General features: G+C 37.7%; 2 protein-coding genes across 2 annotated transcripts in view; both read right to left on the reverse strand.

The window, feature by feature from the left end:
- Positions 1–1,603: 1,603 nt before the first annotated feature.
- On the reverse strand, positions 1,604–7,031 carry KRT40 (keratin 40). Its single transcript, XM_006155956.1, has 7 exons — positions 6,585–7,031; positions 5,787–5,869; positions 5,396–5,552; positions 4,419–4,580; positions 4,218–4,343; positions 2,434–2,654; positions 1,604–1,703 (listed from the first exon to the last, which is right to left on the reverse strand). The coding sequence occupies exons 1-7, from the start codon at positions 7,029–7,031 to the stop codon at positions 1,604–1,606; spliced, it is 1,296 nt and encodes a 431-aa protein (XP_006156018.1).
- Positions 7,032–11,984: 4,953 nt separating this feature from the next.
- The window catches only part of LOC102471456 (keratin-associated protein 3-3), a 703-nt gene continuing 443 nt past the window's right edge, over positions 11,985–12,244 (reverse strand). The window contains exon 2 of the mRNA XM_006155957.1: positions 11,985–12,210. Within this exon, the coding sequence (XP_006156019.1) occupies positions 11,985–12,210 (226 nt within the window). The remainder of the gene's footprint in view (positions 12,211–12,244) is intronic.

A 12,244-nucleotide genomic window follows, 5' to 3' on the forward strand; every position in this document is an offset into this window, starting at 1 on the left:
GAAAAATCTGTTTGTAACAGACCCATGTTGCTCGAGGTCAACTGTATATTCTCTGAGGCATACGGATTCCCAAGTCATGAAAGCTTCTTGCGTTTAGAGAAGATAAGGTTGAAAGCCACTTTTTTTTTTTTTTTTTTTTTTTTTTTTTTTTTTTTTTTTTATGAGGGTTCTGTACACAGAACTTAGAACACAAAGCTTTTTGTTGGTGGTTCTTACAGAGAGTGATGATTATAATTTTTACACAACACTACAGGCTAAAATTACTGGCATTATTATTATTATTTTTATACTTGTATGCTGGGTTCATTGTACCATATGCAAAATACCCAAAAGCTGGGACTGACCCACTGTTTATCAACAGATGAATGTATAAACAAATGTGTCATACATATACGATAGAATATTATCCAGCCATAAAAATGAATGAAGTTTGGATATATGCTAAAACAAAGTAAAACTTCAAAAACATTATGCTAAGTGAAATCAGTCAGTTATAATAGGATAAATATTGTTGAGTGAATTATCAAAGGTGCAAAAATATTATATTCTTATCCAAAAATTAGGGCTCTCCTAAATTTTACTGAGGGAGGTTGTACTGTCCTGTGAAGAAGTTCAATTACTATTTCAGTGCTTGACAACCTAAGGGAAGGCTTACTGAATATGTCCAGATGGAAAAGTTGGAATTCCTGCAATTTGGAAGAAGCCTTCTTTGTGCTGTTTTGAGTTGCTAAACTTTCAGTGATTGACATTCTTGTTCTTTATGTATAATTTATTCTGAGTTAATCATTATCATCAATTCATTTCTTGTGGGTTGTTTGGTTCACTATGGTGTACACAGTGATCCAGATTCATATCAATAATAATTTTGGCCTGTGATTTTCCAATAACCAGGCTTGAAAACAGACATGAATTGGCTTACGAACATAAACCTATTATACTATAACTACGTGTATATGCAAGTATAATTACAACTATATGGAAAAACCTATTTATTTTAAGGAAGAAAACTGGAAGAAAGTTCCCCAAAATATTGACAATGATTATTTGTGGATAGCTCAATATTTGTGGATAGCTCTTTCCTCTTTGATGTGATAAATTTTAAAAAAGAGAACCTAGTATGTTTATAAATAAAAATTAAACATATTTTATTATATTTCATTCCTAAGTATCTTCTCAGAAATATTTATACAATTATCTTCTGTGATATATAATCCTTTGTAAGGATTAACCTATTTGTATTTGAAAAGTTAAAAAAAAAATTCAGCCTGGGTTAGTGCAAATTCAAACTATGATAATGAGTTTAGATAATTCACCTGCCATCAAACAGCAATAAACTACAAAGCTATCATTATCATGCTAGAGAAATGAAATACATTTTATTTGGAGATTAGCAAGAAAGCTTTATGGGGTCCTTGAATACTACACATGAGCTGGAAGGAGGGATAATGATAAAGCAGAACTATACCAAGCATGTCTAGAGGACAATTTTAGGATATGAAAGCTTTCTGGACTTGTGTTTCTGGTCTGGACAGCCTTAACTGAAGCCTCATCTCTTTTCAGGACATCATGGACTCTTCCACCCAGTATGCTGGGTATTTAACACTCACACACAACAGTTTTCAACTGTGCAAATTACATAGGCTGAACACGGCTCACAGGCATTACTTGATGTGCACGTTGTAGAACATGGGTTACAGGGAAGCCTGGGGAGAATCAATTTTAAACTCAAGGTTAATTAGAGAATCTTGATAAAATGTTAACTCAGAAAAACCATGTCAAAATTTGCCCTGCAAGTTATACTCTGAAGAAAATTGTCAGCAGAATAGCCTTTGATTCAAGACTTTTTCATCTCTGTACCCAGAATTGCCTCTTTATGTTTCCTACAGCAGAGGTGGATGAATAGTATTAGCAATATTTTCTTCATATTGCAAATGCCATCTTGTACATGCTCTTGATTTCCCTTTAGAGGAAAACAGGAGTAAAGGGAATCCCCTGCCTCCAGCATAAATATTATACATGGTAATCATTCTGCTGTCGAACTTTAGAATATTTTAAAGCAATGCTTAGTTTTAGCTACCTTTCATCACTCTTTTAAGAAGATTGCCTAAGAGGCCAGATGGTTGTGGAGCAGGAACACAGCTGGGCCTATATGAAGAGGCCTGGATTCATGTCCTGGGGCCTCCACGTTCTAGGCTCATGCACACATACGTGTGATCTAGGCTGGCTGAGGGGTAGACTGCGATGAGGGGACACTGTTAGGGGTGCTACTCTCTCTGTCTCTATCAAAATAAATAAACTTAAAAAAAAAAAGGAAGAAGAAGATTGCTTAATACACTAGAGAAGTTTGACTTTGGCCAGACCTTAGAGAAATAGGATTCTCCTACATCAGCCTCTTTATCACTTGGGAATTTCATGAGTAACTGTGGGACTTACCTGCTGTCCTCCCTCTCCAGCAGGCCCCGGTATGTGTTAATCTCACACTCCAGCCGGGCCTTCGTGTCCAGCAGCACGTCATACTCCTGATTCTGCCTCTCTAGGTCACAGCGGATCTCAGCCAGCTGGTTCTCTACATTATCAATCAGACACTGCATCTGGGCCAGCTGGGTGCTGTACTGGGCCTCAGTTTCTGCTACAGTGCATTCCAGAGATTCCGTCTGCAGGAGGAAAACCATGTCAAAAAGAATGATGTAGCACAATCTCTGGGGCCAAATAGCCTGTTTTCAAATTCTTGCTCAGCCCTCTTTTAGCTATGTGACCTTGGGGACATTACTTAACTTCCCTGAGCCTCAGTTTTCTGTTGTACAAAATGGTGAATGCAAGGAACCTGTCTCAAAGGATGGAAGAGAGAATTAAATGATTAATATGTGGAAAACATTTAGAACAATGTCTAGAAAAAGTTTAAGGTCTATAAAAGAATCAGGTATTACTACCACTGGTATGAGTATAGCAACTTATGACATATTTATATATCTTAAGGAAGATCAACAGCATTTGAGAAGAAACATGGAGTTTGGGTTCCTGGCAGAGAGAGGTTATATAGTATGGTTAAAAGAAGAGGCTCTGGAATTCAGTTTCCAATTTTGCTTTTTAGAATTGCATGAATCCCTGCAAAATGCTTAATCCAAGTCTCAGTTTTTCTCATCTGCATAATGGGGTTAGTATAGGTATCAGTCTACTCATTAACATTATTGTGAGGTTTAAATTAGCATTGTGCCTCTCATAATATGAATGCTCAGCAATTATTCATCTAGGTATTCCCATTAGGACCTGATACAGCACATGAGTGGTGCTTGATTGACACTGATTAATGCAATCTGGAATGCATGGTATCTTTGTTGCTTGGGTGAGGTGGAGTGCTGTGAGCATGTTGTGATGTGGACCCTTAGAGACCTTACGATTGTGGTAGAATGAAAAGTTTAAAATGATTCTTTGTTATATATACATAAACACATATATTTTACATATATATTATATATGTGCATATATATTATATATGTATATATTACATAATATATATACACACACACACATATATATATATACACACACACATATATATATATAGTGAACCTGTAGAATTGACTTGACTCAAAAGAGAATTAAACAGATTGAAATGCTTAAGTGCCTTTGAGAGAGGGTCCTCTCTCATTCCAATCCTGTCCTTTCTCTCTCTCCTTATCTCTGGAGGGTGCTACAGGATCATGCTCAAGCCTGGGAGGGAAGGATAAGCATACTGGTAGGTCAAAACACCCTGTTGATCTGCAACTTCCAACTGGATAAACAGCAGTGTATTGGAAAGGCAAAGAAATGCAGTCTTTTTTTTTTTTTTTTCCCTAAGAGATTTTTGCTATAGGGCAATTGCACTCATGGGTGAGAGAGAGGGAGAGAGAAATAAAAAAAATCACCCCCTAGGGGGATGGCCACACTGCAGTCCCTTCTCCTCCATTCTTCTGTTGGGATTTTGGGAATGCACATGCATGTGCCTGGCATGTGTTTCAAGTTGCCAGGTCCAGGACTTGAACTGCAGTCAACTATGAGGGAGTCCAACAACATAGCCATTATACCATCTGCTGGTCCTGGAAATATAATCTTTGCGTAATAGAAATCCAGACTTGGCTCATGATCCATGTCTTTCCCTTGGGTTATGGAAGAGGGCATAGTATCTCATGGGCCTGATTTATCAATGACAAAACTGTAATTGTCTTTGTTTTACACACCAGACTTTGCTGTGCTTGAAGCTCAATTTCCAGAGTATTGGCTGTGCGCTTCAGTTCCAAGATCTCCATCTGGCAGCCCTGTAGCTGTTCTGCACTAGACAGCTGCTGCTGATTCAGCTCTTCTGTCTGAAACACAGACCTGATTAGAGAACTCAAAGTAAAAGTCTAGAAGTCTGTTAAGTTTTTGCTCCAGGTGCTGACCTGAATAGCAAACCATTCTTCCACATCTCTGCGGTTGTTGGCCAACACATTTTCATACTGACAGCGCATCTCATCCAGGACCCTATTAAGGTCAATGGTGGGGGCAGTGTCCAGCTCTACATTGAGTCGGTCACCAAGCTGTTCACGAAGCAAGCTGACCTCCTGAAAGAGGGTGTAAAGTAGAGAATGTTAGAGTGAGGTAGAGAGAAAAAAAACTAGTTGACATCTAGTGGCATCCCACTTCTGTTTTTTGGAGTAGTGAGTGTAAGTGTGGGATTTTGATTCAGACTGTCTAGGCTGAATCTCTTTTCACCACTTATAAATAACTTAGCTTCTTTACCTAAAATAAGTGTAATAATTGTAACTTTCCAGAGAGTCATTGTGAAATGTAGAAGAGATAGTATATACATAAGGACTCATAAAAGACCTGGCACATATACATGTCTCAGCAAATTTTAACTATTTTTATCATCAAGGGTTCAGAGAGAAAATATACTTTGTCACATCATTCCATTTTTTATTTTCCAGCCTTATCAATGTAAGATAATCATATACTTCATATTTTATTATTTTAAAGAAGCTTATAGAGGCAAAATATTTAACACTTGTCTAAATACTCATGAGTCTTTATCTCTTATTGGAAGTAGTCCATATTTACAGTCTGTATTTACTAGCTCAATGTTTATACCTTGAGGGTTGGAGTTGGGGGTTAGGGTAAAGCCTTCAAGGAAAGCCATTTGTGGAATTACTCATCTCCTCCACAAAAGCAATGTCAGGCATAGTTTGGTCCCTTCATCTGGCACTGGCCAGAAGTTATCTCTCCATTCAGAGTCACACTGAAAAGTTCAGGTTGAATAGTAATAATGCCTTGAGTAGTCTTATTATAGCTTACACAAATCTACACATATTAACATGAAATCTACCAGTTTAACTTTGTCACTCTTGGAATTGTTCAGCAATGTTGACATGTTTCTCACCTCTTCATGATTTTTCTTAAGACAAAGTAGATCATCCTTCAGAGACTCCACATGGGCCTCCATATTGGATTTGCATAGGTTCAGCTCATTCAGAATCCCACGCAGGCCACTGATGTCAGTCTCTACCAGCTGACGAAGGGACAATTCACTCTCATACCTTTCAGAGCAAAAGGAATGTATGTGAGGCTTACTTTGAGAGACACTGTGGGAGTACACTGGTGATTGGTAATGGACTCAAGAAAGCCAGGGGTCATAATTTCTCTCATACTCCAAATAATGATGAATTCAAGCTTAATTCAAGACTTTAAAGCATTTGTAGCTTAAAAAATTATATAGAGAATATTTAATGTGTGCATAGGAAAGAGAGAAATTATTTTCAATTCAAACTTACTTTGACCTAAAGTCATCAGCAGCAAGTTTACAGTTGTCAAGCTGTACAGCAAGTCTAGAATTCTCTGCCTTTGTGCACAAGATCTGGGAAGTAAGTCAACATACAACAAATTATTCTTGGAAAGAAACCCATGTCTGTTTAATAGCTATGCCATTAGTTATCTTTTGGAAGTCTTTAGAAGAAAGTATATAATTTCTTCCAGTTTGCCTTTCTTATTAACCATGTCACTTCATGAAGATAAAAAGCAGTGGCAATTTAGAAAAAAACAGAAAAATAAAGAGGTTTGCTTTTTAATGACATAACACATTTTGCAATATTCCTTAGCAGTTGAACACCACTAACATTCTCTCAGTAAGTAATTGTATTCTGACAAATCTTCCCACTTGTGAAAATAGAAATTCATCAGTAAGAGAAGACAATAATCACCAAGGGAAATAATATGAGAAAAAAGATGCCATTTCAATCCATGTATAAACATAATATAAATGTATTCTGTTACATAATAAAGTGATTTCAGATGTAATATATCCTCTACCCCCTCCATTCTATAGATGATAAAGGTAAAGTCTACAGGTAAATGACTTTTATTACAGTCACTCCAGGGTCAGGGGCAGCATTTGAGCTGGTGCTGAAATTTCATGGTTTTTAGTCAATGCCCTCTCCTCTATTTCATGTTAATTCTTGGAATTCCAGTTTCCTTAGTTCCCTGCCACAAAATGGCCTCTTTTATTTATAGTATAAAGATAGAGCAAATCATAGATTGGAAAGATGGAGTATTAAGGCAACAAGACACCAAACCTTTTGTTGGAGATCTTCAATGGTAGCAAAGTAACACTGATAGTCAGGGCACACCAGCGGAATATCCTGTTCACATTGTTCTTGGATCCTGCATTCCAGCTCTGCGTTGGTCTCCTCCAGGCTACGCACCTTCTCCAGATAGTTGGCAAGTCTGTCATTCAGGAACTGCATGGTCTCCTTCTCATTGCTATTGAACACCCCATCCTCACACCAGGTGCAGTTCCCCACCAGGCCTGGACTATTGCAACTCCCAGTAAAGTAGCAGGGTGTGAGGCAACTGGTCAGCAAGTGAGACCTGGAGAGGAGGCTAGGAGTCTGACATCTGGATGTAGCACAGGTACTGGAGAGACGGGTTGTTTCCACAGAACAGGTTGAAGCTGATGCATGACCGGAAGTCCCAGAGCAGGGCTCAGACAAGCAGGCACTGGGGGAACTGTCAGAAGTCATCCTTTTGGAAATGAAGACCAGTTGCAAACCTCTGGTTGCCTTGACTCCAAAAGTCTCCTTTCCTACTGAGACTCATATATAGCCCCCCAAATGAGTATTTACAGCCTACCGGATGTTTCCTTTCTCACTGTTGGTGCCAGTTTTCATACAAACATTTCATTAGTGTTGTTTATTTATTGAGGAAGAGTTTTATGCCTCATAAAAGGATAACTTTATGTTACTAAATCAAGTCTTAGACCATTTCTATGTGCCAGTAGTATAAAGTACTTATTTCAGAAAAATTAGTATAGGAAGTATTGTCTTTTGGACAGATAAAAAAAAAAAAGAAAATTTGACCAATCAATAGTTATAGATACAATTTGTTACAAATAAGGAAAATAATATCACTACAGTTTTTGATCCTGTGCATCCATAGCTTTTGTATCCTTTTAAAAGTAATATTACAATTCATTATGTGACATTTATTTGTTTGTGCCACCACAATAAAAAATAGCCATTGTGATTAGCAGTCTTACAATGTTTTTTTTTTTTTGTGTGTGTGTGTATGTGTGTGTGTGTGTGTGTGTGTGTGTGTGTGTGATCTTAGAGCATATGCCTATGTGGTAGAATTCTATTTACCCTTTTATTTTCTTGTGCGATTATTATAAAATGGCTTACCTCTATATATGCAAGTGCCATTATATAGTTGTTTTTGCTTTAAACAATTGTGTTTTATGATATTAAGAAAACAGAAAAGAGAAATTCTCATTTTACTCATATAATTGCTATTTCCATTGTTCTTTTTTCCCCCTGAAGATCTGAGATTTTATCAGTGTAATTATTCTTTCCAAATATTTATTTTTTCCTATTGTGGTAAAATACACATAGTATGAAATTTACTATCTTAATCATTTTTTGAATGTACAATTTAGTGATATTAAGTCTATTAATAATATTAAAAACCATCATGCATACACTTCTATACCTCTTTTATCTCCTAAAACCAAAATTCTGTATCCTTTAAACAACAATTCTACCACCTCCTCATCACATGCTCTGCCAACCACTCTTCTACTTCCTGTGTCCTTGAGAGGGGGTACGGTGGTTTTTCAATGTACCATCTCAAACATTTATTATGACTTTGTGTTATGTATATTTGAAATCTTTTCTTCAGATATCTTGAAGTATACATTGAATTGATATTAACTCTATACTAACTATAGTAACTATAGATACTCTACAGTGCTGTAGTACTCATAGTTTTGATTTTCATTTCTCTAACGACTAGTGACACTGAGCATCATTTTCTGTGCTTATGATCAGTTGTATAACTTTTCTTTGAGGGACATTTGTCTAAGTTCTTTGTTCTCTTTTGATTTTTTTTCAAACTGCTGGGTCTGGGAACCATTTAGTTGATGTTGTTCAGGTATAATTATTCTTAAGCTAGCAGGATTTCCTCTAGTGTTTCTTATGGTGCAGGTCTTCATATAAAACTTTTTTTTCTTAAAGTTTTTGCCATAGGGCATGTGTGCTTGCTGGGAGAGAGACAGAGAGAGAGAGAGAGAGAGAGAGAGAGAGAAAGTGAGAAATTACCGCTCCCCCCTGCCCCAACCCCAGAGCGATTAGTCACACCACAATCCCTATGCCATTCTCCTTTTGAGCACACACACATAACACTGGCATGAGTTTTGAGCCACTGGGTTTAGGCATGAACCATGGCTGGTCATGTGGGAATCCTTAACCACCACACCACCTGCTGGTCCTGTGTAACACTTTTTAATCAGCTTTATTCATCTAAAAATGTTTTCATCTTTTCTTCAATTTTGAAGGTTGTTTTTGCAGACTATAGAATTATAGGTTGACATTTCCTCCCCTTCAGGACTTTAAAAATGAGGATTGATTGTCATCTGACTTGCATTTTATCTAAATAGAAGTTAGACATATTTTGTTCTCTGCTGCCTTCTATTTGATAGGTGTTTTTTACTCTTGTTTCTTGTAGGATAGTCTATTGATCTTTGTTATTCAGCAGTTTGACTGCTGTATGTTGTGTGTGTGTGTGTGTTTAGGTTGAATTATACTGGAATGTGTTGAGATTCTTGAAAATGTAGGTTAATAAAATATACTACCAAATTTGGAAGTGTTTTATCATTTTTTTCCTGTCAAAAGTTTCTGCTCCATTCTCTCTTTCTTTTCTTCTTTTTTTTATTTGTTGAGATTTTTGCTATAGGATATCCTATACCCCTGGGATGGCCATGCAGCAATCACTTCTCTATTCTTCTCTTGTGATTTTGGGCACACACATACATGTGCTCAGTGTGTTTCAAGCCACAGGGTCTTGAACTGCGGTCAACCATGTGGGAGTCCAGAGTCTTAACCATTAGGCAACCTTCTGGTCTCTGCACCATTCTCTCTATCCTCTAAATTTTGTGTTTGTTGGATCACTTGATACTGTCCCACAAGACGGTCATATTCTACTTGTTTTTTCAATATTTTCCCCCTCTGTGCTTTAGTTTTAGTAATTTTGATCTATCTTATGATTATTTTATCTGTCATAAATCACTGACCTCATTGCTAGTTGGCAGTGATCAGTCTTCTATTAAGGCTATTAATTTATTTTAGATATTGTATGCCTTAGTTCTAGAATTTTCATTTTGCTTCTCATTTAATTTAAATAAAAGTTATTAATTTGTTAAATATGTATTTGAAATTTCACTTTTCTGGTGAGATTTCCTATCTTTTCCAGCTATTTTCTCACCTTGTTCATCTTTTCCTTTAAAATTGAAAATACTTGTAACATATGCACATGCGTCTGGTGTGAGTTTCAAGCCACTGGGTCCAGGACTCGAACTGCAGTTGACCACATGGGAGTCCAGTGTCTTTTAATCACTAAGCTGGCCCTGTAATAACTGTTCTAAGATCCTTGTCTATGAATTTAAAGATCTGTGTATTTCTGGAACTAATTTTAGTGGCTTATGTTTTTTTTTTAAGTTCAGATGGCATTTTCCTGTTTCTTCAAATGTCTGATAATTTTTTACTATATGCTATTCATCTTGGATGATGTATTTTAAGAATTTTAATTGTAAGGGCCAACAGATAGCATAGCGATGGTGTCATTGATCTCCCACATGGCTGACCACAATTAAACTCCCGGACCTGGTAACTTGAAACTCATGCTGGGTGTGTGTACATACGTACCCAGGATCCCGGGAGGAGAATTGAGGAGAAGGGATTGTGGCATGGCCATTGCCCCTGGAGGTAAATTTTCACTTTCTGTCTAATCATCTCTCTCTCTCCAGTGAGCACATATGCCCTAAGGTAGAAACCTCTCCAAATATATACATATGTGTGTGTGTGTGTGTGTGTGTGTGTGTGTGTGTAGAGTTTCAAATATTAAGTTTTATTTTAATAGGAAGCTAAATCACTAGAAGATCCTCTGGATCCTCTAAGGCTTGTTTGTAGACTTATTTTTAGGAAAGATGTAATTTGGTGTGTTTCTTACTCAAGGTTGTGATCCTCCTTCTTTTGGGGAGTCCTTTCTGGAACATCGATTGAGTGCTTAAGCTTTTTTTCACTCTGGCTGGGCTGGAACTTCAGTGTCTGTTAGTAGTGACTGGCATGGAGCATTTCCATTCAGCTTCTAATCCGCTAGTGACCACACTCTGCTATGCCTCAGCTAATTTCATCCTGTGTGCATGCAATCCAGCTCTCTGCTAGATGAGAACTTCTGCACTCACCTATCTACATCTTCCTTTCCAGAACAGCAGCTCAAACTCCACTCATACATATCACTTGTTCCTCATATCTGACGTGTCTAGAGCAGAACGCGATATAGTCCTCTTGAATTCTCTCCTCCTTCTCTATTCCCATGCTCAGTTGGCGATGCGACCTCACTGTCTAGTATCTCTTTGATACCTTTTCCTTCTACATATCCCTTTGACACCAGTCCCAGCCAGTTTATCTTTGATTATGTTCTTCCCTTCTTCATCCCCATGGTAACAGTCTGAATTCTTCTCAGCTTTATGGCCCCACAACACTTTATTAACGCTACTGGTAGAACACATCATATCTTTTATTATAACACAGACTAGCATTCCATAACTAATTGTTGATAGTAGGAAAGAATGGATGGATACTGTTTTTGTATCTACCTCACTTGGCAGAAGGTCAGCTCTTTTTTTCCAGTAGGGCCAGCAAAACACATACTAGATATTTAATAAGTATTAGTTGAAAGAATAATGACATTATTTCTTGCATTTTTTAATAAAGAGATTGCATCACTTGGATTAGTTGATATGTTTTGTTTATTTGGTCTTGAATGCATATTCAATATCTCCCAAACGATCTTAAACCAAGGGCAAGTTAGGAAAAGTTTACTTTGAAGCATGTCTGTATACTTGGGTCATCTTTTATGCAAAACCATTGATTTCTGTAAAACAGCAAGAAGAATAAAAGCAAGACATGTTTCCTGTGCTATCACCATTTTTAGCTTTACCAATGTCTCCAATTTTTCTTAAAAACGCTGACACTTGGAGTTAAGAAACATATTTAATGAATTTGCAGAACTAAACAAAAGTAATTGTAGACATTTTTACTATGCCAGAGATATAAAATTTATTAGGATGATCATGAAGAAATGCCTCAATTTCCAGAAAGAACCACCCAAGACTTGAATATAGAATTCTCAAAGCACCCAAGGAAAGATACACTTTAACACAAAGGAATCAAACAGCTTTGGAAAGCCTGTAGACATTCCCCTGTACAAAATGCACTTGGTTACAAATAACAGCTACATGATCATTGTAAGTCTCTTATTTTTCTTAGAGGGTGGGGGTGGGGGTGGGAAGAGTTGTCAGCGATAGTGCCATCCCTCTCCAAATTCTAAAGCAGAGTAAATTAGTTGCAGTAAATTACTGAGACTGATGAATGCAAAAGCTTCTAGGGTGATTCTTCCAGTGTCAGGCACTGAACCATCGATCAGCAGCAGCTTGGGACACAGGGATCACAGCAGGGCTGAGTGTAGGTTGTGAGGTTGATGTTCTCCAGGCCCGGGGTTGGCTGGCAGGAGTTGAGCAGGAAGCAGGTGGGCACGCAGGGCTGAGGGATGTGGCAGGGTGGGGGACAGTTGTCACAGCAGGTTGGCTCCAGTAGCCAAACCGTGTGTGGGCAGGTGCTGGGCAGGCAGACTCCGCACCGGCAGCATCTGTCAGAGGAGCAGATGGGGGGGGCAGGGGCGG

This window comes from Tupaia chinensis, unplaced genomic scaffold (genome assembly GCF_000334495.1).
Source record: "Tupaia chinensis unplaced genomic scaffold, TupChi_1.0 Scaffold000477_1, whole genome shotgun sequence".
In the NCBI taxonomy this organism is placed as follows: Eukaryota; Metazoa; Chordata; class Mammalia; order Scandentia; family Tupaiidae; genus Tupaia; species Tupaia belangeri.

Excerpts from the sequence above, each read along its gene's own strand:
- KRT40 (XM_006155956.1), bottom strand. The coding sequence starts at position 7,031 with ATGACTTCTGACAGTTCCCCCAGTGCCTGCTTGTCTGAGCCCTGCTCT. Across the intron at positions 5,870-6,584 it reads TTGAAGATCTCCAACAAAAG|ATCTTGTGCACAAAGGCAGA; the intron begins GTTTGGTGTCTT and ends CTTACTTCCCAG. Across the intron at positions 4,344-4,418 it reads AAGAATGGTTTGCTATTCAG|ACAGAAGAGCTGAATCAGCA; the intron begins GTCAGCACCTGG and ends TCTGTGTTTCAG.